Genomic DNA, 24,922 nt, shown 5'->3' with positions numbered 1-24,922 from the left:
TAGTTGGCATTGACAACTACCAAGATCCGTGCGTATTCGCAGGCTCGTAAGAAACGCGAAGAATTGCTTAGCTGAGCCAAGCAAAAGTGTACTACGCTTCCTTCTTATCTAGATTTGTTGACTTCTCGTGCTGTTATAGTTGGAAGGTGATGTGGTCTGATGCACCCCTTATAAAGGTGTCAATGTCCTCATATTCCGCACCCAAGCCTGTGTCTGTTTCCTGCCCTCTTCAATGATGCTATGTCTCAGGTCTCGGTTTGAGGAGAGGTCTTCCTCGGAGAGGGCGATGGCCGAAACCTTGTCTCCATTTTGAATGATTATGCACGCAGGCGTCCCGAATCGGCAAAGGCACTATTCTTGGATCGCCCCATTGGCTCATGCTGACTGCATAACCAACGCTGTGAGCGGCCTTATCACCGACATGAATTGACTGCAGCCATCTGAAACGGGTGGAGGAGAGTTCAGTTCTGCGTCGGGCGTCAGCTTCTGTCGACCCAACGCAGAGGAACGAAAACGCCTGCAGGAGGACATACGGGAATGAGATTGGCTGATAGAGTCAACAGACAACCCCCACTGTATGCCTGATCGGGTTTAGCTCGTACCGGGGAAATGCCGCAGTCGGTTAATTAAAAATCTCATTTGTCGAATTCCTTCCCCCTCTTCCGGTGTTACATTCTGACAACCACCGACTTATCTGGCAGTGTGCAGTAGCGACAGTACTGTACACGGGCAGGCCAGAGTGACAGCGCCCCGGGCGCACACGGCAATATGCTGCAGCATGTCAAAAAAACGAAGGACTGCAAAGATAGGGGATACCCGAAGAAATTCAATAAGTAGTAGGTCAGCAGTGGAAGGATGTGAACTTGAACAAGTACTGTACACCATTGTATGAAATTAGGGTTCTAGCTGAGGCGATGACCTACTGTTCAGCTTCCGTGAACAGCACCCCCTAGTAGGATGCACACGGCAAGCAAAGCTCCGGACTGGGCAAGAGGCCGAACCCGACTGTCTGGGTCCAGGTTCCTGCGCCGGCTTGAGTGCTGATCGCCTCCTGATCCGTGACGCGACTAAAACCTATCGATTCTGGCGCTAGTAACATGTCGGGTCTAGGCGTGTAGTCAGCGGTTCGGCCGGGTACAGAATAGTGAGGTCGAGGGGAGGTAATTGGTAACGGAAGGTAACTTTTGAGTCCCGTCAACCCTCTAAACCTCACGCTGCACCGGTATTCTTTTGGTATTCCTCGGGTATCCTCCACGCACCGTTCATCCCTAAAATACCCAGCTAAAACGTTAGCGGGCAGTCCGTGGGTGTTCTAGCAATATTACAGCTCCGTAATCCGCGATGCCCCTAACCAACAGAAGCTGAAGCCTGACGCCCACAGACCCGTGGGATCCTCAGGAGCCCCGACGTATGGATCACAAGCAAATACCTTATTCTTTCCATCAGACAAGTATCAGATTGTGAATTGATTAGCAACTCAGTAGACTATTTAGGATCACATCCCAAACAGCTGTGTTTCTGAAGGAAATAAAGAAAGGGAATGACGGGCATGAAGCAAAGAGAGCAAAAAGAGATGAGCTCATACTCCGTGCAGTTCTGGAACTCCAAAAAAGCTGCCCGTGACTCCGCCCACACTGCCCACTGACTGCTGCTGCTGCTGCTCTCTGCTCTCTCTTCTCTTAACTCTTCCTAACTTTCTCTTCTCTCTCCCCGCTACTCCAAAAATTAACTACCTTTAGTCTTCTTTTCTTCCCTCTCCTTACTTCCTCTCCAATCTACCTCCTTCTTTGCTTTTTCTTTTGGTCTTACCCCCCTCATCGTCAGCCAGTTTCCTCACAACGCGCACTGCGCTCGTATGCAACCCCGCCTTTTACAGCATCACCCTCCTCCGCTTGGCTGAACCCGCGCTATTGCAGACAAGCCACGAGCTCACCTCCCACTCCCCCTCCCCCCCCCCTCTCCCCCCTCTGTCTCACTTCATGGATCGTATTCCTCCGCCACCCCTCGCCATGGATCGAATTCCGCCCTCTTCCTCCTACCCCACGCCTGGGTCCGCCGGCCCAGTGCCCCCCGCCATGGCCTCCGCAGCCCATCTCTCTCCGCTCACCACCGTTCACGAGGGTCGCATTTGGGCTCTACAAGTGGTACAGCAGCCAATTCGCGCCCGCATGTGTGGCTTCGGTGACAAGGTCAGTCTTGTTGATCTGCGGGCTAGCGCATGGATTTAGCGCATGGATCTGAATTTTTCGTTTGTCGCATTGTGCTCGAACTCTTCCTCAGGCGTTGGAAAGGACCGGAGATCTTGGATCCATGCGACTCGGATATTGGTCCGAATGCAGTTCCGTTGGCAAGAGAATCGCTAGGCAGAGGCATGGAGTCCGATTGGGTTGTCGCCAAACCTGCATGGCTCGGATGGTTCGTGAAGCTCGGGGAGGCTGAGTCGCGAACGCATTGAAAAACCTCAAGTCTTGTCTGCAATTGGCTGCTTCTGATTGCTAGCGCTCTCTTGATGAGACTCGAAGTCGCATGGATCTGAGTCTCGGGTTTGACCTGCTCTTGGACGAAGAGAATTCGGCACGTGACAGGAGTTCTCAACCCAGAGCCAGGCGCTGTGTTCTTGTCTAAATCGTCTTTATCTTTGCTGACCATTATCAGGATCGGCGACCCATTACGCCTCCTCCATGCATCCGTCTAATTGTCCGGGACGCTCAAACAGAAAAGGAAATCGATATCAAGTAAGTCGATTCCCCGGGTTCGCCGATGGTGATGCGACAAACACTAATCAGATTGAACTAGTGAGATTGATACCTCCTTTTATGTACTCATGGTCGATCTGTGGAATGCCGAGGGGACGAGCGAAGTCAACTTGGTGAAGCACTCGGCCACCTCTCCGTCGATATCTACCGCCATGTCCTCGTCATACCCGCCTCCGTTGCAGAACGTCTCACCTTCGTACCCTCCGTATGCGCAAAATGCCTATGGTCAGCCTGTTGGTTACCCGCACATGAATAACTACTACGCCGGAAACCCGCAACTTCAATACCAAAACCCCTATGGAGCGAATCCGCAAGCCCAACCTTACTACCCCTACTATGCCGGGGGTCACATGCCACCCGCCAACATCTCCCCAGCGCAGCCTGTTACCGCCGCTCCAGGTGCTGGCATGTTCACGCGAAATCTCATCGGCAGTTTGAGCGCCAGTGCATTCCGACTGACGGATCCGGAGAACAAGATCGGTGTCTGGTTCATTCTGCAGGACCTGAGTGTACGGACAGAGGGTTCCTTCCGGTACGTGCTTTGAACAGTAAAATCCCCTGCTGTGCTACTGCTTAGCTGACTTTTACTCTGCAGCCTGAAAATGAGCTTCATCAACGTGGGCACCCAATCCGGGGAATCTCCCAATGGCGTGTCGGTAATCAACCACGGGTCAGCGCCCGTACTGGCATCCGTATTCTCCGAGCCCTTCCATGTCTACTCCGCCAAGAAGTTCCCCGGTGTCATCGAAAGCACGTCCCTCAGCAAATGCTTCGCGCTCCAAGGCATCAAGATCCCGATCCGAAAGGACGGCGTCAAGGGATCGCGCGGGCGACACAGTGACAACGATGACGGTGGAGATGAGTATGACTAGAAAGCCGGTGATGCGCTTCTCTGGTCTGTGAGATTGGCCTTTTCCTTGATTTGCTTCTGTTTGCTGTTTGCCTAATACCTCCTCTGGCGCAATTTGGTAATTTGACCTGGGTTCCTGGGAATGCGGTGTTTCTCTAGAGGGACTGGTTCGGGGGTTGGGGAAGGGGTTTGTTTTCATCAAACGGATTGGGTGTATTGGTATTGGTATCGGGACCGGTGTCGCGGGCTTTTCTATTTGTTCCATTAGTCTTTTAATTTTTTCTTCCTTTGCTCAATATCTCTTCCAGTCCTTACTCGTGTTACTCGGTGGTCTTCTTTTCTCTTTGCCTTATTAATTTTACCCCAAATGCTTCCGAGTCTGTGTTGCTGCCCCTCTGTGCGAATACTGCTATGCTTTCCTTACCTGCGTGTCCCCCTCCCCCGGTGTATAACTTGGGTAGAAGACAATCAGTTGAATGTCTAAACTGGATCAACCCTTCATCTTCAACCTTCAAAAACATCGTTTTCCAATAGGTTTGTGCCCAAAGGCAAGGGGCGCGGGGGGGGGGAGGGGGGATGAGTCTCAAATTCCGACATTTGTGGGTGAGCATCATGGTGCATGCACATCAACCACTGCATTTCATGTCTCATAACTCATAACTTATATGTACTGTAGCTGTATTGTACTGAACTTCTCTCTTCGCCTCTTCGAGGGCTGCTCATAATGAAACACACTGCCACCTCCACGCAAGCAACAACCTCTTTTGTTTTTTGTCTCTTGAAGCTTCAAGTTCTGGAGCTCCTTTCGCCGCTAGCGGAAGATAGCGAATCGCATTTCCTTACTGCTCTTGGCTTGTGAATCTACATTGGTGTTTCACTCAATCCTTTTGGCGGACAGTAATTCAACACGTTTGTCCTTTACCAGATGGAATAGGAATACTCTGAGTTGGGAGGGAGCATAGGCAGGACCAACGACTTCATGTACGTAGATGGGTCTAGTAGGGTTATACACCGTGGTGGAGTGTACTGTACTGTACACCTCGGGTGCGTGTGACACAATGACCCGCGCGCCATCGTGCAACAGGAGCAAGCTCGTGGGGTGGACCCCCCCGAGGCTGGCCAGTATCAGCCATGTCTCAGGGTACAAGTTACCCTGCTGCAGATGGTTTGACTGCTGACTACCAGTCCGAACGCTCTTTCACTTCCTAGTGTCTGGACTACCTACCGACCACGATGAGCCTAGCAGACTAGGGCGTTCATGACTGCAGTCTCAAAGTACTAAAGCAGGTGCTTGTTAGAGTATGCATGGTACTCAGATTCGAGCAAAAGTGTGGAGAGGGTACGCAGGGTCAGCTTATCCATTGCCCGATTTGTTTACCTTACGAACCACAACCAACGATAGCTGAAAGCACGTAGCACATACTGTCTCCAGGGTGAAAAACAGGGTATCTGGTTCTATATACTTTGTTCATCAAGACAAACAAAAACAAAAAGCTTTTTTTCTTCTCCGTCATCAGTTGCGCCATATCCGTACGGCCTTGTCCTTGCCGCCACTTCCCACCTTCTGTCCGTCGGGACTCCAGTCCACCGCGAACACTTCATCCTTGTGTCCCGGCAGATCCTCGGAGAGCTTGCCCGTGCGGACGTTCCACACCTTCAGGGTCGTGTCTTTCGACGAGGAGACGAGCATGCGGGAGTCGGCGGAGAAACAGCATTGGTAGACGGCTCCGACGTGGCCGCGGAGAGTTGTGATGAACCTATGGGGTGGTATATGTTAGTGTCGGGGCTCGCTTCAAGATTAAATAAGAACTGAAGGTTGCACTCACTTTCCATCCCGGGCATTCCAGAGCTTGACGTGGTTGTCGAATCCCGCCGAGGCGATGTACGCCATATCCGGCGAGAATGTGACATGGTTGACCTCCTTCTGATGACCGAGCAGTCGCGCAACGGGCTTGCTGGAGTTCTCCGGCTCCCAGAGATACATGGTGAAGTCGTCGCTGGCCGAGACGAGCTTCTCGACAATCTTGTTGTTGATGGTGGCGGCGTGCTCGTACCGCTGCTTCGCGGCGGCGACCTTCTCGGCGTCGGCCTGCGGGACTTGGCCCGTGTGGTCGTGGTAGGCGGTCCGGAGGACGAAGTCCGTGGACAGCGCCAGGTGGTTTACCCGGTGGGCGTGGGCGGACAGGGTCTGGATCAGAGTGCCGTTCTCCGCGTTCCACACCTTGACCGTCTTGTCGTGCGAGGCCGTGTAGATCTTGCCCGTGCCGCCCCACTTGACGCAGGTGACCGAGCCCTTGTGGCCGGTGAGAACCATATCGATGCGCTTGCTGACCACGTCCCAGACGCGGACCGTCGAGTCCTTGGAGGCGGACGCCAGGCGCGGCCGCCCCGGCTGCTGTAGGTGATAGGGCTCCCACGCCAGGCTGGTGATCCACTTCGCATGGCCCTTTAACGGCGCCCCGAGCGCTGTGCCCTTCTTCGCATCCCACACCCGCACTGTGTTGTCCATGCTGCCGGTCGCGATCATCGCGCCGTTGGGGGAGTAGCTGACCGCCAGCACCCAGCTAGTGTGACCCTTCAAGGTATGGAGGGGGGTTCCGGTGTCGCAGTCCCAGATCCGGGCCGTCGAGTCACCGCTGCCGGTGACCATGGTGGACGAATTGACGGGGGAGAAGGAGGTGGCCAGAATCGCTTCCCCGTGTCCGGCGATGGAAGCAGAGCATCGCGAGACCGCCTTGACTCGGAAAACCGCCTGCGGCGTGTAGTAGAGGTGAACGGTATCTTCGGTGGTCTTGAGGCCCGGCTTGAGCAGCGAGTGGTACAGATGTGCTAGAATGTCGATCGTCTGATTGTCCTTATCGTCCGACTGGTAGGTAAACCGGTATGGCACCCGCTCATCATCTTCCTGTGTTTTTTTGCGGAGGAGCGGAAATTAGTATATCTGGTATGCGGTCACCATCTTCGCATGTGTCGCGTACCTACATTGCCTTGTAGGGTATTGAGTAGCGTCTCCAAGTTCTTTACGTTGGCATCGGCCACTGGGACGGACACTGCTGGTCCGGTTGGCGCTCCTGTCGCTTGGTCGAAAAACTGCACTCGGACACTGCCCAGGTTCTCTGGGATGCTCTCGATCTCTTGCTGAAGACGGGCCTTCTCGGCAATCTCCGTCTTCTGACGCTTGGTAGGAGGAGGCAGAAGAGTCGCCATTGTGAGAGTGATTTGGGGGGGTTTGTTGTGTGAAGGTCTTCTAGCCTTTCGGAAAAAAAATCGATAAAGAATCCCGGGCGGACTTATCGCTGCCGTGGGGGAAGATCGGCACTATCCCGCTTTCGGACATCGGAGCATCACCCAGACCTTGTGAGGAGTATACCTCCTATTTCATACTCGACCTCAATAAACCATGATGATGAGGATCTTCAATATCTCAACCCCCGCCGCCCACAATTTGAGTTCTGAGTCGGTTTCGCGACGTCTTTGGGAGGTCAAAACGGTCCTGTGTGGCCAGAGAACGGCATCATCAAAGGTTAGATCATATCAAGTAGGTCTGAGCTCCTATAGAGAACATATATTACTCATTATTCTTAGTAACATAAGTAGAGGAAGCCTCCCTCAGCACCTCTGTAAGTAAGTCAGTAAGGCCTTATAAAGTATCTCTTCTTGCAATGTAGGGAGGTGTATACTTATTATCTATAATCTATAAATCCTAATCAATAGCAAGAGTTTTCTAAAGTAAAAGATGAGGATTTTGTATGTAAGCTGTGTATCAAATCAGCGGCCATGCCGAAAGTACGCGGCTTTCTTCAACAAGAGATAGTTTCATTCACTAATAGGAGGGTTGATCAGACAGACTCCTTAGGATTGGGAGTGGACGACAAGGGGAGTGCACTGGGAGCGCGCCGGGATCAATCACGTGTAGCTCTTACCAATTGGGCAAGACTTCTGCCTCAAGAACTTGCGCACAAAGACTGCATACTCTCCAGGCGGGCACTATGGTCTCCATCTACTCCAGGGCTTCCTCGGTGGGCGCTTCAGATTCATTCGTCGCCCTCACCCGAGCAAGTAGTTCACGGCCCCGAACAGCAACACGACCGACAACCTCGGGGACGAGCATCGCATCTCAAGATATCGTCTGTGCTGTCAGCGAGTCTCGCGGTGTTTCAGCAACGGTTGGCTTGGCCTTCGTCAACCTGTCTACTGCAGAGGCGGTTCTATGTCAGATTTGCGACAACCAGACCTATGTCAAGACCGTCACGAAGATCGGGGTGTATGAGCCCACGGAGATTCTCCTAATGAATAGTGCCCAGGAATCCAAGCTCGCCTACATACTCAAGGAGAACATCCCAGACACAACGTTCACCTCGGTGGACCGGAAGTTCTGGTCCGAAACAATGGGCCACGAATACGTGGAGAGACTGGCTTTCTCAGAGGATGTCGAACCCATCAAGATGGTCCTGGAGTGGAACTATTTTGCCTCTTGCTGTTTTGCTGCCGTATGTGCCCACAGGAGGGTCGACGATGAGCGAAACAGCCATTGATTCTTGACAGGTTCTGAAATACGTCGAGGTAGAACTCAACAAGGCTTTCACCTGCCATTCTCTGCGAATCAAATACGAGCCATCTCAGGGTGCAATGTCGATTGACTTATCTACCATTGTGTCTCTCGAGCTCACTCAGAATTTACAGGTTGCGAGGTCAAAGGATAGCCTTTTCGGACTACTCAACGAGACACTGACTCCCATGGGCACACGGCTGCTCAGGGCCAATATTCTGCAGCCTTCTACCGATGAATCGCAGCTACTGGCCCGCTACGACGCAGTCGAGGACCTGACCACCAAAGAGGATATGTTTGTTTCCATTAGACAGGGTTAGTGAATAGCTGTTTAAGTTCTCTTCTGCGCTGACATGGCCGTGGACGAAGCTCTTAAGGGATACCTTGACGTCGACAAGGCCTTGACTGCAGTGAGTGGAGTTCGAGCCGAACCTACATGCAAGAATTAACCGTCTAGCTTATCCTTGTCCCTACCAAACGAGCAATTGGATACGTCGAGCAATCTGTAAACAATGTCATCATGGTCAAAACATATGTCTCATCCATCAAGTCGATATACAAGGCACTTGCTCCGGCTCAGAGTAATATGCTCCTCAACATCAGAGAGGTAGAGTCTAGTCAGCTTCATGAAATTCCAGGCTAATCACAGTCTCTAGCTATGCGCCCCGGAAGGTCATCAAGCACTGGAGCAGCTGATCGACGAAACTCTGAACGAAGAAGTCACCTACACGACAAAGCCACTCGACCTCAGGAACCAGAGGATATATTGCGTCAGGGTAAAGGTCCTTTTGCGTGCTCCACTATCTAAGCTGGCTGACCACTTCGATCTCCAATCCGGATCCCAGGCTGGGGTCAATAGCTTGCTTGACGTCGCAAGACAGGCATATAAAGAGGCCAATACAGATGCTACAGAGTTGGTCACTGCTCTAGCGGGCAAGTGCCCTTCCCGAACTATCTTGCGTCTAGTATCTCTCTAACGCCTGCAGAATGCCATGACCTTGCGCTCGATCTGAAGTATGATAGAGCCCGCCAATACTACATCAGCATTTCAACCACAGAAACCCATACACTACCCGAGGTCTTCATCAATGTCTACCGCAAGAAGAACCGCATCGAATGCCAGACGCTCGATCTCGTCAAGCTGAACCACAAGATCCGAGACGCGCACAACGAAGTGATCAACATGAGCGACGAGACGGTCCAAGACCTGACCACGAGCATCTGCTCCGAGGTATCGAGTCTGTTCAAGATCAGCGAAGCCATCGCCATCCTCGACATGCTAGCCTCTTTCGCACAGTTAGCCACGAGTCACGAGTACATTCGCCCGGAGATCACCAACGTGCTCGCCATCAAAGCCGGCCGCCACCCGATCCGCGAGAAGATCCACGCGAGGAGATTCATCCCGAACGACGTCTACGCCACGCCGCAGACGCGGTTCAACGTCATCACGGGCTGCAACATGAGCGGCAAGTCGACCTACATCCGGTCGATCGCCCTGATGACCGTGATGGCCCAGATCGGCTGCTTCGTGCCCGCGGAGTATGCCTCGTTCCCCATCACCCACCAGCTGTTCGCGCGGATCGCCACCGCGGACGATGTCGAGGCTAACGTCTCCACCTTTGCCGCCGAGATGCGCGAGATGGCATTCATCCTGCGCAACGTCCTGCCCGAGCAGCCGAGCATGGTGTTCGTCGACGAGCTCGGCCGCGGCACCAGCACCGCCGACGGCCTGGCCATCGCCATCGCCATTGCCGAAGCGCTAGTCGAGAGCCACGCCCTGGTCTGGTTCGTGACGCACTTCCGCGATCTGGCGGTGGTCCTGGGCGAGCGCAGCGGCGTCGCCAGCCTTCATCTGGCCGCCGAGATCAGCCCCGACGCGTCCAAGATGACCATGCTCTACAGGGTCGCCGAGGGACCCGACACCACGCGCTTCTATGGCCTAGCCTTAGCCAAGCTGGTCGACCTCCCGCCGGGTGTCCTCGAAACGGCGCAGGAGGTCGCTGAGAACTTGGACCGCATGGCCAGGCGTCGGCACGCGAAGACCCGCGCATTGGCCGTCACCCGCAAGCGCAATCTAATCCTTTCGCTCAGGGAACAGTTGCTGTTGGCGCGGGATGGGACCCTGGGTAACAAGGCTCTTTGGCGGTGGCTGAAGCGTCTCCAGGATGAGTTTCTCCTGCGCATGGCCGCGATTGACGGGGATGCGGCGGAAAGTAGTGGTGATAATGGCGCTGCAGACGATGCTGAAGACGACGCTGAAGATGATGCTGACGATGACGGTATCAATGATACTGAAGACGACGATACTGATGAAGCTGAAGATGATAAAGGTAAGAATCCCGAAAATCAGATGGATCCCGAAGCGCCCGAGGACAGCCTGAGCTGGTCGGAATAATGCGTTCGCGTTGACTCTCCCGGCAGAACTATAGCACAGAATCTGTAGTTTTAGCATTGTAAACCTACCATACCTGCTGCTCAGTCTAATGTAGGTTGAAGGTATGTTCAGGGAGAAGAGGAATAGCAACATATATGTACAGTACCCGATAGCACCTCCTAGTAGTATCCAGGCATTCAGCCACTGCGATTGCGCTCTCAGGGCGGATTCAAAGAATATCTACATCTGTCCGGCGCCTGGTAGTATTACTTCGACCTTTCTAGTCGCCTGCCTAACAAGGCCCAGCTCATCATTCTCTTGCAACCACAAGGCCACTATAGACAGACCTTCGCAAAGAGAAGGACAGTCTCTTTGGCCTCCAGTATTGCTCGTCCTCCTATCTCAAGCAGAAGATCCTAGCTAATTGTGTTACGGGGAAGCAAAATATACAAATATGAAAACTCTACTTTTTTTGTATCCTTAAACAAGTCCCCGAGCCAACTCTGAGTGAAACAACACGCTTAAAAACAGGCTCAAACATGACAAAAGACTTCTTCAGAAGATGGAGGTACAGAGCTCGTGGGTGTGTGGGTGTAAATCGTCTAGGTAGATAGATACATACTGAGTGTATCAGATTTGCGGAGAAAGACGGAATTTTCCCTGAATTATCCGAAATGGAACAAGGTCTGTTTTCCTTTCTTGCCTTTGCCCTTCTTGCCCCCGACCGCAGGGAAGTCCTCGTCCTCCGCGGTGGAGTTGGCGCCGGAGTCGTTCCGGGACGAGGAGCTCCAGGCGTTCACCTGCGGTGCACGGTTGTCCCAGCGGACGGTGCCGCGGGTGAGACCTGCCATGAGGACGTTGGGTTTGGGCGCTGCGGGGAGGGCTGGGAAAGCGTCGGCGCTGCCGGTTTGGGCCGGCCGGGAGGTGGCGGGAGCGCCGGTGCGAGTGGAGTAGGTGCGGGGGGGAATGGAGGGCGAGGGGGCGGCGGAAGTGGGTGCTGCTGCTGAGCTTGCCCACGGGGTGGATGAAGCTGGCGTGGATCGCGGGGCAGAGCGAGCCGTCGCAGAGGAAAGGGGAGGGAAAGCACTGGTCGAAGAGGACCCGGAGGGCATGGCACCACTTCTGCCGACGGCGGATCGGGAGGACTGCGCAGTGGAGGATTTAAGACGCAGGACACGCTTTCCTCCCACGCCGCTGGCATTGACGGTTCCTGGCGACATGCCGGGGATAGTCCCGCCAGGGCCGGGGAGGGCAGGATAGTCTTCGTTGATCGCACGCCAGTCGTTCCAGGATTTCAGCAATGCATTGCGCTTGTTGTCGTCTTCGTAGATCTCCGCGAGCTCTTTGATCAGTTTACCGAGCTCGGTGCTGGAAGTGTCAAAGAGGGAGAAGAAAGCGTCGATTAGTTCGGTGGCAGAGATGGAGGAAGTGCGATAGCTGGAAACTCTGGTGCGGAATTCGTTCAGTTTGTTCCTATCATTACCGAGCAGATTCGAGGCGCGTTCTACGACGGCAGCATGGCGCAGGCGGCGTGCTTGTTCCTGAGGGGAGACGGGGCCCGCATCTGCGTTCAGATTGAGGTCGCTCATTTCAGCAACGGGAGTGGATGCGGCCGGAGGCGTCTGCACAGGCGTGGCAGCCGCGGATCGAGCGGGAGCGCGCACAGGTTGAGTGTCGCTGCGGGTAAGCTGGCCGCCGAAACTCCTGGTGGAAACAGACTGTGCACTTTGAATGGCCATCTGTCGTTGATAGGCAATCTCGTCTCGCCTCAGGGGCTGTGCGCTCGAGACGGGCAGAGGCTCTGAGTTGGGATCGCGTCCACGACCTGCACCACGGCGTTGTCGTTGAGGCTGGTACGGAGCTCTGTAGTCAAATGTAGAAAGGTCGACCGTACGTGCGTCGCGTCTTGCATCCTTCGAGAGCCCGTTGGGGTGGTTTTCCAGCTGGTGCGCTTTGAGATCCATCTGAGATTCGAAGACCACGAATTTCTTCTCTAAGCACTCCTGATCCAAGCAGAGAAAATGATCTTTTTGGAAATGGTCCTCTAGCGCGTTGTAGTCAATGTAGTACTGTTGTTGACGGTTACTTGATTGTCGATCGCAGATGTGGCACCGCTCATGACGGTCACGACAGTGAGCGTAAAGTTCGTCATCGCCGTAGAAACGCTGCCGACAGAAACCACACTCTGGATGTCCTTTGAATCCACTTTGGTCAATCGCACCAGGAACATCGTCTCCATGTCTCTCGTGTCGCCGCAATTCCTGGTTAGTGAAAAGCTCATGCTCGTGGGTAAAAACCTTCTTGTTTCGTGTGCAAAGATCACTAGAGGTAGAAAATATGTGTAAGTATAAATGCACAAATGCTCACGCAAGAGCGAAGATACTCACCACATCACCCTGCCATGCTTGGTCTTAACATGGCGATGCAGGTCAGGCCATCCCAAACAAGCGACATCACAGCTCCTTTCGGGACAGTTGTACCGCAATAATAAAACAGTGTCCTCGAAGATCTCACCACTCTCATACTTGATTCCAAGGTTGTCATCCTTTTGGGAGAAATCGGCTTCTGTGAAGTCCTCGAAGCGCTTAGCATGATCATCTGTGAAGATCACAAAGCTGGATTCCGTCTGTCGCAGCACACATTTATTAGCACCTAGCCAATTAACGGCATGGGGGCAAAGCAGAAGCACATACCCGACAGTGTGCACAAGCTTTGTTCTTATACAATGCTCTCAACCGCAACGCGCAGATATGACAGGTCCGGTGGTTGCAAGGTGAGACGGAGGTATGCTCAACCTTCGAAGCACAGATGAAGCAGACCTCCCCATCGTCCGCGTCATCGGAATCCTCTGCGACCGCCTGCTTTCCTTTACTCTCAATTGTGGTTGTGGGTTTGACATCAGTCGTGTTCGCGGCGGACTTCTGTTTGTCTCGACCTCCCCCGCCGCCGCCGCCGCCGCCGCGGCGGGGTCCATGACCTCTGGATCTTGACCCTTTTCCTGGACCGTCCGTTGTTTGTTGCGAGGCTTCCGCCTGTCCAGGTTGGCGAGCAGCTCCGAATCCTCCCCCTCGTCCGCGCCGACGGCCGCCTCGGTTTGAGCTTTGCGGTCCGGAGGGGGCCTGAGCAGGTTGAGTCTCAGACATCGGGAGGTATGGGAGAATTAGTGAATGAGATTGGCGGAACCAGTTGAAGAAATCGAAGTTTAGCAGGAATTCTGGGTGATAAAAAGAGCTCTGGCTCCCTGGAGCCTCTGCGACGAAGCGTTGATTGTGACGGAGGGGTAAAGAGAGTATGTTGGGGTCGCTGCTAATGACCAGCTTTCCAGTGCAAGCGGCGGCGGGCAAAAAAGTCGGGTTTGCGGCATGCTTAGTGAGCAAACAAGCATCATCGATGACATCCCCCTCCTTTCCCCCTTTCCCTTCCCTAATTCACTGAGACTGACGATACAAATCGGCTCAGCTCATGGTATGACTCATCTCTAGTCTCGATAACGCATGCAAAACATTTAAACAAGAACCGAGTCGAGGTTGTGTCTCATATCCCCTCCAAAATGCCCCATGGTCTACTAGTTTTCAATGAGGGGGGAGAGGCAACCTAATTGCTTATGCACACTCAGATGGATTTCTGGCATCTTTGACTAATGCCTACGCTGGAAGGCGACAGGCTATATGAGCCCACCATCAGAATCATATATGATCTCTAAATAGAATTATCCATCGCGCCTATTTCGAAGGCAGCACCAACTCCCGCTGGAGAGAAACTATCAAATCAACAAAAGGAAACAGGAGGCAAGCATCTCGCCAATGACAATATCAGTAAGTAAAATCAGGAGAAGGGAAAGAAAAGAGCCAAGGATGAGACACTATGAGAGGGCAATGAGAGAATAAATAAGAAACAAGCAATGTAGCGCCGGGTCTCCTTATGCGGTGCAATGAGTGTAAAAAAGATGGTCGTAAGTGCAGCAACATATTCGCCGCAGGCTGCCCTGTCCTGAAGGCTACCGGTCACCGTAGTTCTCGATCAACGGAAACAGGTCATTCGTCGGGGCTATATAAGTTCTGACTCAAAATTTTGGTCATGGTGAACATATGTATACGGTCTTGCTTGAAGACTGCGCGCATTGCGTCGTCGCAGCAGATCTGTCGCCTATCACTAGGGTCTTGAAGATTATGCTCGTGAATGTACTGCCAGAGTCGCTTGACTGTCTGCGGACGAGAAAGCTGTGGTATAGTCAGCAACAAAGCCAGAGAATGAACAAAACATAATAGACAAGGGGGAAACAGACAGTAACCTCGCCACCCAACAGAGCAGAGAGCGCTGGTGAAAGAGTGAGTGGTTTCTGGGGTAGTGTCAGCAAACGTGTTAGACTTGAAAGATAAATCTGAAGCTCACATGAAAACCGCCGGACCGGTTGACTTTCTTTCCCGATTCTGAACCCGACTCAAGATCAGAATCATCTTCCGCCTTGACCTTCTTAGACGTCTTCGCCTTGGTCTTCTTCTTCACGGGAGGAGCTCGGCGCGCATTGCCCCCACGGGTTTGACGAGCGCGCATATTCTCCTCGGCCTGTAGCTTTGCAGCGTACAGGGCGTCCGCATCAATATCATTGTCCGGCTTCTTCTTCTTTGTGGGGGGTGTCTTGCTCGAAAGGTCCGAGTTATCCTCACTATCCGCTTGGCGTTTGTGAGAAATCGAGGACTGTGCAGGAGACGAGGGGTCCGCAGGGGGCGTTTCGGAGCCATGGCTGGGACCATGGCCATTGGTGGTTGTGACAGCATTCACAGCCGGCTCGGGTGCAGCTACAATGCCTCCTCTTGCCGCAAAGATGTCGAAACGTTCCATGATAAGCTGCTTGACGGCAGCCTGAGTACGAAAACGAGGTTAGCAATATGTTACGCCGACGCTGGAAGTATAAAAAGCAGGGTGTCGCGAGCAGAGTCCAAGTCCGGGGAGCTGACCTTTTGCGGGGTAAGGTCATATCCGATCTCTTCCTGAAGGCCTTTGCGAATGCGCTTCTCGGAGATGGTATTCAGGTCGCTTTTTGCTAAGATCGAATCGATGATCGGAGTAAACTGCACACGAGCCTCTGGTGAGACTGGCGCAAACATGAGGTGATGTCAGTTGAGAGCGATCTCGGCACTGCTGCATGACCCGGAACATCAGACTCCGAACTTACGCGACATTTTGTTCCAGTGGCTTCGCTATCCGCGTAAATTCCAAAACTAATGTGAACGGAGACTCAGAACGATGTCAATTGCTAGCCAGAGGCTGAGTGTAGGCTAATAGGGTAGCAAATGGCAGGGTCTAGGGCGCGGGTGGTGGTGCTCTGGGAGGAGGGAGCGTCTAGATCTGGGCGTAGCGCTGGCGCTTAGGACCGGCGGGGCATAAGAGCGAGAATGATAGAGAAATCCCCGGAGGATGCGATGCAAGACGAGGGATTGGTTAATGAACAACGAGAAAAGAGATAATGACTGGAAAATGGCCGGTGCAGGACTACCAACAGCTCTCACCCACACGAGCAAGACGAGGAAGAGGCGGGGGGGGGAACGAGAAGGGACGATACGTGGGATCGCGATTGTTATGATGTCCAGCCAAGCCGATGTACAGGTCGGGTCGGTTAGAGTGACAATCATCATCAGCCGGTCGAGAAGCTGGGGGACACGGCTTAGTTAATCTAGATCACGTGCACAGCACTAGTAGTAAAGAGTCCCCAACTTCCCACTCCCCCACTCCTTCTCCTGTCCCGCCCAGCCACACCTAATCAGGTGATCTATAGTCACCTGATCTAAATTACAGCTGACTCAGCTGCTTCGCACACAGAAGCGCTTGCGGTTTGGGATTTGCTCTTTTTGCCCTAAAATCAGCCAAAACGGGGTCGACCAGCAGAAAATCCAGAACAGGATCTTTCCTCCTCCGTATCAACGCTCTCCACCCCGTTCCCCTCCCCCCTCTTTATCGCCGTCCGCTGTGAGTGCAAATATGGCGCCCAGTTTCGACACCCTCTCCGAGCAGGACCTCCACGAAGAGGAGGAGGAGGAGATTGACTTCTCCGGTGAGTGCGACCCCGACTCGCGTTCTTTGTCCTGTCCTGTCCTGTCCTGTCCTGTCCTTTTCGTTACCCGTGCCCGTCGTCACTGACCGCGATCGGTTTTTGGTCTTGCAGACCTTAAGGAGCAGTTTGAAGTGAAACTTGATGAGGGTTTGGATACATTTGTTGTCATCGATGGGCTTCCGATCGTGCCCGAGGAGAGCAGGCAGAAGCTCATTAAGTTCTTGTTGAGGAAGCTCACCACCGCCGGCAACACCTCCGAAGATGCTGTTTTCATGCCCATCAACGACAAGAATATGTCCGAAGGGTATGTACTGGGAACTCGGGCTGGAACTGCAGCAGGGAAAAATTAACGTTGGGTCGCAGTTTCGCCTTCGTCGAATATGAGACTCCCGAACAAGCCGTCGCTGCCGTGAAGGCCCTGCACGGTGTCCCCCTCGACAAGAAGCACACTCTCGCTGTCAACAAACTGATGGATATTGACCGCTACGGTCGTGAAGGACGTGTCGACGAGGAATACAAGCCCCCCACTATCGAACCCTTCAAGGAGAAGGAGCACCTCCGCTCGTGGCTCGCCGACCCCAACGCTCGTGACCAGTTCGCCCTCTACCGCGGCGACAAGGTCGGCGTCTTCTGGAACAACAAGAACCACCCGCCCGAGAATGTTGTCGATCGTGCCCACTGGACGCAGCTGTTCGTCCAGTGGTCCCCCAAGGGTACCTACCTCGCCTCTGTCCACCCTCAGGGTATTCAACTTTGGGGTGGTCCGGCTTTCTCGAAGCAAAAGCAGTTCCCTCACCCCTTCGTGCAGTTGGTTGAGTTCTCGCCCGGCGAGAACTATCTCACCACCTGGTCCGCGCGCCCCATTCAGGTTGAAGAGGGTCACCCTGTTTTGACCTACGAGGAAGAAGGAAAGAACATCATCATCTGGGATATCGTTACCGGAAAGCCCCTGCGTTCGTTCGTTTCCAACGATCTCGCCGCTGGCCCTGGTGCCGAGGGTGATGCCCAGCCCAAGAAGAAGGTTCAGTGGCCCGCTTTCAAGTGGTCTGCTGATGAGAAGTACGTTGCGAGAATGCAGCAATCCCAGTCGATCTCTATCTACGAACTTCCCCGGATGAACTTGCTGGGCAAGACCTCCGTCAAGATCGATGGTGTTATGGACTTCGAATGGTCCCCCGCCACCGTTAACCGCGAGGGCGTCAAGCAATACGAACAGCTGCTCTGCTTCTGGACTCCCGAAATCGGCAGCAACCCCGCTCGTGTCGCCCTTATGAGCGTTCCTTCGAAAGAAATCGTTCGTACCCGTAACCTTTTCAACGTCTCCGATGTCAAGCTGCACTGGCAATCACAAGGTACCTACGTCTGTGTGAAGGTGGATCGCCACTCCAAGTCCAAGAAGTCCATGGCCACCAACCTGGAGATTTTCCGCATCCGCGAGAAGGGTGTTCCGGTCGAGGTTGTTGACAGTCTCAAGGATACCGTGATCAACTTCGCCTGGGAGCCGAATGGAGGACGTTTTGTTCTCATCACGAACGGTGAGGCTGCCGGCGGTGCTGGCGCTCCCCCAAAGACGGCAGTTTCCTTCTTCGCTCCCGAGAAGAAGGGTGTTTCGGCCGGTAACTTCAAGCTTGTGCGCACCATTGAGAAGAAGACAAGCAACGCCATCTACTGGTCGCCCAAGGGTCGCTTCGTTGTCGTTGCCACGGTTCACTCTCAATCGAGCTTCGACATTGACTTCTGGGATATGGATTTCGAGGGTGAGAAGCCCGAGGGTGAGAAGGATTTGGCTGCCAACCTTCAGCTGATGAAGACGGTCGAGCACTACGGTGTCACGGACATTGACTGGGATCCCACCGGTCGTTACGTTGTCACCAGTGCTAGTGTGTGGACTCACTCGGTATGTTCATCTTCTAATCTGAACCCCTTTGCACTGGCTGAGACACCATTGCTAATTTGTACCTGTAGATGGAAAACGGCTGGAACATCCACACTTTCGCCGGTCAGACCCTTTCCGAGAACCCGACCGAAAAGTTCAAGCAGTTCGTCTGGCGCCCTCGCCCCCCCACTCTTCTCAGCAAGGAGGAGCAGAAGCAGGTGCGCAAGAACCTGCGCGAATACTCCAAGGAGTTCGACGAGGAGGACAAGTACGCCGTCGACATTGCCAACACCGCGGTGGTGGAGACGCGCAAGCGCGTTCTCAACGAGTGGGTTGCCTGGATGCGTCGGGAGAAGGAGCTCTTGGCCGAAGAGCGCGAGGCCTACGGCCTTCCCGAGGAGGCCGATACTCCCAAGCTGGCCAAGGATGCCTCCGCGGTCTCCGACGAACAGGGCGACACCGTTGTCGAGGAGATTGTCGAGGAGATTGTCGAGGAGAGCGAGGAGATCATTGGTTGATTGGGGTTCCCTTTTTTCCGTATTTAATGTGTTCCATTTCCATCCCATTTCCCATTTTTTCTCTTTCTTCCATTCCTGCATCTTGTCTGTCGATATCCTCCTCCATTTTTTCCTCCCTCTACCTCTCCCTCTCTCTTCGAAGTTTCCACACTTTCCTCCTGTGAGCTTCCTCCCATGATACGCCCTTTGGCTCGGTTCCAGATCGCAAAAGCAGTGGGGAGCAGACTTTTTGCTGGAACATCGAAACCAAAAGAAAAAAAAGCGAATAGATCTGTATTGCATATTTCACTTACCCTCAAGCGTGTGGGGGAGATTAAATGATATGCGTGACGTTCGGTAGTATGAGAGATGACAGACAATGATGAAACCCAAAGCAGTTCTTGCAACTATGATTAAGTGATTAGTGCTTCCTTTCGGACCTGCAACAAAACTATAGACTAAAGGACCAGATAATCCACCACCCACTGACCCAGACCCCCAGACCCCAGAACAACAAGCCCATAGAAAACCCACCCCCAACCCTTTTCCCCCAAGACAGCGGCAACAGCAGCAGCCCCCGACGTACTCGACGCGACGGAAGTCTTACTCCCCCCATTATTGCCAGCGGTCTGCCACGGCCCCGAATACGTACTCGACGCCTGCACATTAATGCGAAAGAACGCCTTATCGCCCAGCTTCTCATTGCCCCCGATCACATTCCCCGGAGGCGTATACTCACACACCACGTACCAGCCCTGCGGCCGCTGGATGCCATTGATGCCTTCACTCCCATTATTATTGCCATTGCCATTGCCATTGTGATTACCATTCTTGTTGGCAGTGTCCCCATTCTTCGTCCCCTGCGAATCCTTCCCATCATTCACATCCACCCCACAGTCCACAGCCGCGCAGCCCACCTCCGTCGTCGCCCGCCACACCAGCTGCGTGAAGTGGCCCGTCTCCTCGGTGAACCCCGTCGGGTCCCGGAAGTTGTAGCGCAGGCCCTCGTCGCCCCACGCGGCGACGGCGGCCGAGGCGTTCGCGAACCCGAAGGCTAGGTTCTCGCCGTAGGGGCCGTGCTTTTTCCCTTCTTTAGTAAAGCTTTGTAACCAGGTTTAGATGCTCTGGGGGGGCTGGGGGGTGGGGGTGAAGGCGGGCAGAGGGCTGTCCTACCGAATGCGCCCATTTACACCCTTCGGCCCATTTCTTCGCGTACTCGGCCAGGCTCTTGTTCCAGATGAGGTTGCTGGCGTTGTGGGCTTGGCGGTAGGTGTTGGTGACGCCGAGGATGGTGTTGGCGAAGAGGTCGAGCGAGGTGTAGGAGGCTGGGTGGGGGACGGTGGGCGTCGCGACGGTGGTGGCTGTCACTGTGACGACGATGATGGTCGTTGCGTGCTGGGTGAGGGCGGGGTCGGCGGCGGTTAGGGCCGTGAGGAGGAGGAGGATGGTAATGGTGATGTAGAGCCAGTGGAGGAGGGTGTTGGTGGTGGTGGTGGTGGTTATGGCTGATGTTGTTGTGAATGGGAGTAGGTTGTTGTTGGTGGTCATCTTGGTGGTCAGTTGTCATTCAGGTAACTGTCATGGTGGTTTCTTTAGGTCGTTACGATGAGATAGAAAAAGGGCAGCATTGAGAGAAAGAGAGAGAGAGAAATAGAGGGTCAAAGTATGCAGGTCGAGATGTCAATCCACCAATTGTTCGCTTGCTCAATGTTTTCAGGTTACAAAAACAAGGTCTGTGGCGGCTTGCCAGGTGACAGGCCCAGACAGGCCCAGACCAAGAAGACATCCTGAAACGGAGGGACTCTCTCGATATCCCGATACATTATGAATGCATGATGCAACGGCGCCTTGAAGAAGCAGGGTCTATGACTAAGGGTAGATCTAGAATAGAGGATCGACCCTTCGGACCGTCCCGGATGCTACCTGACGATCCAAATTCCTCATACCTCTGATGCGCTCCAGGTTCTCAATGGGGGTATTCATGGCTCTCTATATACATGGTATATTCGTGGTTCACATAACACTACATCCAATGCCATACATGGCTCGTTCCACGTCCCGCTTGACCAGCAACCAGTCTGCTCGTCGCTCGGCGAATTCGTACACTTCCTCCACCCGCCAAATCCCATAGAATCGATCCGCATCAGCGATGATGGTGGCTAACTCCTTGGCATCGGACGAGTCGATCAGGTAGATTTGAGACAACTCCCGTAGCGCCTTAAAATATATCAGGAGATCCTGGTTCTTAAACCCTTGGATGAATTTGAAATAGTGGGTCATGTCGCTTGAGAGGTTGTCAGCTGTGTTCAATGGTGTAATTTGAAACAAGGGGAGAGCGCTTACCTGATAAGCTTCAAGGATCCCTCGATGCTGATCCGCTGTCGCTTGAGGTGCTTGCACAAGGCGGCAAAAAGCCGCAGTCCGACCTCCTGGTTGAAGACATCCAGCATGCTCTTGTCCGTACTGCCCACAAGCATCTGGGTGTGCGAAGATACCACATCTACTACGGCAGCCGCCGCCTCAGTGATGTTCACATCCATCGTCTTTCGATACGGGTCCTGGGAAACACTGGGGTTGAAGTCTGTCGCCAACTGTCGTGTCGCGAGGATATAATCCACTTCCTCCATAAGCACGTCAATGCCTTTGTTCAGTCCAGCAGCCACCCGCTCATCGAGGTTCTGCTCAAACTTCTTCTTTTCCTTTACGGCCGGATCAAGGAAGTCATTCCGATCGGTTAACTTAGCGCCAACAAGCTCCTGCTCGTAAAATACATCGATCATCTGCAAGATAAGATCGCCAACATTGACCAACTCCAGAAAAGTCACCAACGGCTCGACTCCGGACTGGTCCCGTTCTCCCTGTTCGCGAGGCCGATAATTGGATAGATGGCTAACAGCCTTGTCAAAGCCGCCGATCAGATGGCGGTGCCCAAGAATGCGCACTAAAGCAACGAAAATAGCCTCGCACTGCTGTTTGGCTGCGCTTCCGTATTCACCCCCTACGCTGACAAATTGAGCAGCTCGTTCTAGGCTGGATTTCGCGGCGTGCACAAGGCTTAGAGCGATTTCAATGCTGAAGAGAGATCGAATTCCTTCTAGCTTGGATTTCATTACTGCAGCCTTTGCTGCAAGTTCTGTAGTCGGTGCTTCCATCACTGGAGGTGTGGCAGGTGAACCGATCGTGGAAAATCGGTTTGGGCTCTTCAAAGATGACGCATCATCAGGAGAGGGATCTGGAGTCGACTTGGTTTCCGTTGTCTTGCTCCCTGAAAAGCTGGGAAGGATGTTGACGGGCGCCATGATCACTTTTTTGAACGAGGTCAGAAAGTCCCGTTTGTCAGCCTGTCGGTTGATGTTGGACATCAGAAACAGCTCGGTTGATGCAGCCTGCTCTGAGAGTTGCCGATCCCATTCCCCGACTGCTGCTTCAGACTTTTTCCGGAAATGGTCTAATTCTTCTGCAAAATACAGATCCAGGTGAGGTTCATATGTTTTTGCAATAACGTGCTGCAAGAACTCGTCAAACGTATCTGGCGAGTTTTGAATGGGCAGCAGTGTCTCCGATAGATTGAGACATTGTGCGAATGTTCCCGAAACCGCTGTGAGGTAAGACTCAATGTTCGTGCGATGTAATTCGTCGAAGATAGCTGTCAAGTATGGGAATAGTACATCTTGTCCGACTTTTTCGATAAATGGCGTGCTGACCTGTAATTGCGGGGGGAAAGCACGGTTTATAATTGAGACCTCCTCGTTGTAGGCAACACTCATCCGGGTGAAGAAAGCCTGGGTATGTTCCAGCTTAACACTTCCTGCGAAAGTGTCGATGCAGTCTGTCACACTTCCAAAATCCGATTTGCGCGTAACCAGGTGGTTGTGGTGGATGAAGAGCTCGATTGCTGCGCCACCACCGTTCAACGTATATAGCACATGGGCGTATTCCCGCATTCTATTTTCGATGTCTTCAGTCTCATAGCCGTGTCGAAACTCTTTGACCGCGTTCGTTTCGAAGGCCGACACAGCTGACTGCAACTGTTGGGTTCGTTCATGCCAACCGTCGGTACAATCACAGTTGGCGAACGCCTGCAGCTGAGAAAGTATTTGTGCCTGGTGTTGCGGATTGCTGTAGTCTCGAAACAGCAGACTGTCCGCCGAAGCTCCTAATGTGACAATATCATTATAGTATGGTGCCAACGCCGCGTGTATCTTTCCATACTCTTGACGAGCTTCTCCGCGCACTGATTTGACCTGTCTCAACACACCCAAGACCGGATCGTCCTCTGAATCATCCTTGACATTGGTGACAGCAGGGGCAGACAGTTGGATTTGGTCGAAGCCATCCGCGAGCGAACTCAAGGCGTGGTCAGATTTGCGCTGAGTCGCATCAATTGCTTCTTGGAGATCCACCGCCTCTTTGTGCTCGATGGTTTTCATGTCGGCTATGGTTCCAAAGGTGTCTTCAACATGTTTGCGAGCCTCTAATTCGTCCCAGCACCCGATCTGTTTCAGCTTCTGCACCCATCTGGTATCATCGTACGCCATTTCGCGCAAGAGTTTCGACGACCGAGCGACTCGGATGAGGTCGACGGGGGAGAGATAATCAAGGATGGACGACATGATCTCTGCATTGCGATCGGTCAACATTAGAATCCCAAGCAAACATATTCAAGATCTCTGGCTATAGCCGCTGCTTACGAGCCATACCTGCTGGAAGGGCCGCCCTGGAGATCTCCTCCATGGAGGCCATTCTGAGTGAAGCCAAAACATCTCTGCGGGGCTTCTGTTTGTTCCCTGGCCCATTCCTGGCGTTCTGCATTATGATCAACTGCGATTTGGCATCGGGATATGTATTGTGGTTCAGTGAGCACCGGCGCAGCTGAAGTCCGGCCGGGCAAGTCGGTCAGGGTCCCAGTGGGCGGTGCCCACCAAGAAGCTACTAGTAGTAAGTAGTTCGCTCCGCGGGGCGACCCCAAATTCAGGTCACGATAAGGTTGAGCTCAAATTCACGGTAGCCCGGGTACCATAATGTTGATAAGGCACCTGTATGGCTGCGCATGTGAAAAGAAAATCTGCTTTGTATTAAATAAAGAGGTTGTGAGCACCTATTGGCACTCTCAACGGTCCGTGTCAACCGCCAACCCCAGAAAACGGGCTATGGGAATGGATCAGCCGGATGTTTTTCCTTTCCGGCCCAAGCCGCCGGTTCGATCATGCTTTATCAAACCAGCAGCATGAACATGGATTGGCGTCGTCACTTGGAGATAGTGTGTTCACCTAATGCAAGCGAGCTCAGATCAATTAGTGAGTATCTGTTCTAGATCTGGAGAAAAGATTCATACACAGTTAAGTACTTCCCATCAATTGTGATCCAGCTGTGGTTCCCGAAACATCGAGGATGTATATATATTTAGTGTAGGAGTTCTGAATAGGAACGATTAGCATCCACTGCTGGTAACCCAAGCTTTGGTTCTTGAAACCCATGCTCTGAAACAGCAAGGATGAAATGGTAGTGATTGGAAATTAATTGGATGTTGAGATCGCGGAGAGAAGAGATTGAGCTACGGACAGTTACGGGTCTAGAAGGTGCCCCAGGCTACCTACCTAGTATGCTGAGTACCTACTCTTTTCGTCGACTCTCTTGAACCACGAGCATCTCAGCTCTACTGTACTTCATATCCGCCTATCAATGAATGGTGCTACATGTGTCACCAGTCCTACAGGATCTTTAGCCGAAAATGGGCTCGACCAGTTGCATCTCACGTACGATAGAAGTGCAACAGCCAGTTCTTCACATTGAAGCTCGTGTCAAGACCAACAATGACGGCATCATCATCCGCACGGATTTAGTAGGCAGCTAAAAGACTCGACAATCACCCCCTCTGACCTCTGCATAGATCCGAGACGACCTCACCAAGTGGCTGACTGACAAGTTCGTGGTTCTCTCCCTTGGACAAGAGATCGTCTCCTTCGGC

General features: G+C 53.1%; 7 protein-coding genes across 7 annotated transcripts; 3 read left to right on the top strand and 4 right to left on the bottom strand.

The window, feature by feature from the left end:
- Positions 1–2,009: 2,009 nt before the first annotated feature.
- ASPACDRAFT_41448 (velvet factor family protein) lies at positions 2,010–3,628 on the top strand (the record flags this gene model as incomplete). Its single annotated transcript, XM_020200939.1, has 4 exons — positions 2,010–2,189; positions 2,656–2,735; positions 2,797–3,288; positions 3,352–3,628. The coding sequence occupies 4 exons, from the start codon at positions 2,010–2,012 to the stop codon at positions 3,626–3,628; spliced, it is 1,029 nt and encodes a 342-aa protein (XP_020057524.1).
- Positions 3,629–4,934: 1,306 nt separating this feature from the next.
- Positions 4,935–6,855, bottom strand: ASPACDRAFT_115758 (WD40 repeat domain-containing protein). The gene is made up of 4 exons (XM_020195922.1): positions 6,589–6,855; positions 5,433–6,511; positions 5,016–5,363; positions 4,935–4,954 (listed from the first exon to the last, which is right to left on the bottom strand). Exons 1-3 carry the CDS (start codon positions 6,811–6,813, stop codon positions 5,120–5,122), a joined length of 1,548 nt encoding a protein of 515 aa, XP_020057523.1. The 5' UTR covers positions 6,814–6,855; the 3' UTR covers positions 4,935–4,954; positions 5,016–5,119.
- A 740-nt stretch (positions 6,856–7,595) lies between these two features.
- Positions 7,596–10,550, top strand: ASPACDRAFT_1879806 (MutS family protein MSH4; the record flags this gene model as incomplete). The annotated part of the gene is made up of 7 exons (XM_020198177.1): positions 7,596–8,096; positions 8,152–8,470; positions 8,525–8,565; positions 8,613–8,762; positions 8,812–9,088; positions 9,142–10,434; positions 10,486–10,550. The coding sequence occupies 7 exons, from the start codon at positions 7,596–7,598 to the stop codon at positions 10,548–10,550; spliced, it is 2,646 nt and encodes an 881-aa protein (XP_020057522.1).
- Positions 10,551–11,067: 517 nt separating this feature from the next.
- Positions 11,068–13,706, bottom strand: ASPACDRAFT_77018 (E3 ubiquitin-protein ligase HEL2). Its single transcript, XM_020204853.1, has 3 exons — positions 13,223–13,706; positions 12,917–13,155; positions 11,068–12,851 (listed from the first exon to the last, which is right to left on the bottom strand). Exons 1-3 carry the CDS (start codon positions 13,670–13,672, stop codon positions 11,195–11,197), a joined length of 2,346 nt encoding a protein of 781 aa, XP_020057521.1. The 5' UTR covers positions 13,673–13,706; the 3' UTR covers positions 11,068–11,194.
- A 2,592-nt stretch (positions 13,707–16,298) lies between these two features.
- EifCb (translation initiation factor eIF3 core subunit b) lies at positions 16,299–19,359 on the top strand. Its single transcript, XM_020204852.1, has 4 exons — positions 16,299–16,581; positions 16,693–16,885; positions 16,945–18,478; positions 18,547–19,359. The coding sequence occupies exons 1-4, from the start codon at positions 16,509–16,511 to the stop codon at positions 18,973–18,975; spliced, it is 2,229 nt and encodes a 742-aa protein (XP_020057520.1). The 5' UTR covers positions 16,299–16,508; the 3' UTR covers positions 18,976–19,359.
- A 14-nt stretch (positions 19,360–19,373) lies between these two features.
- Positions 19,374–20,723, bottom strand: ASPACDRAFT_1854577 (putative extracellular SCP domain protein Pry1). Its single transcript, XM_020197395.1, has 2 exons — positions 20,128–20,723; positions 19,374–20,033 (listed from the first exon to the last, which is right to left on the bottom strand). Exons 1-2 carry the CDS (start codon positions 20,500–20,502, stop codon positions 19,413–19,415), a joined length of 996 nt encoding a protein of 331 aa, XP_020057519.1. The 5' UTR covers positions 20,503–20,723; the 3' UTR covers positions 19,374–19,412.
- A 204-nt stretch (positions 20,724–20,927) lies between these two features.
- On the bottom strand, positions 20,928–24,023 carry ASPACDRAFT_77016 (exocyst complex component Sec10 family protein). The gene is made up of 3 exons (XM_020204851.1): positions 23,655–24,023; positions 21,298–23,572; positions 20,928–21,238 (listed from the first exon to the last, which is right to left on the bottom strand). The coding sequence occupies exons 1-3, from the start codon at positions 23,764–23,766 to the stop codon at positions 20,968–20,970; spliced, it is 2,658 nt and encodes an 885-aa protein (XP_020057518.1). The 5' UTR covers positions 23,767–24,023; the 3' UTR covers positions 20,928–20,967.
- Between the last annotated feature and the right edge of the window lie 899 nt (positions 24,024–24,922).

This window comes from Aspergillus aculeatus (assembly GCF_001890905.1).
Source record: "Aspergillus aculeatus ATCC 16872 unplaced genomic scaffold ASPACscaffold_5, whole genome shotgun sequence".
In the NCBI taxonomy this organism is placed as follows: Eukaryota; Fungi; Ascomycota; class Eurotiomycetes; order Eurotiales; family Aspergillaceae; genus Aspergillus; species Aspergillus aculeatus.
Note: the sequence above shows the minus strand (reverse complement) of the source record. Positions and strands in the feature narration are given on the sequence as shown.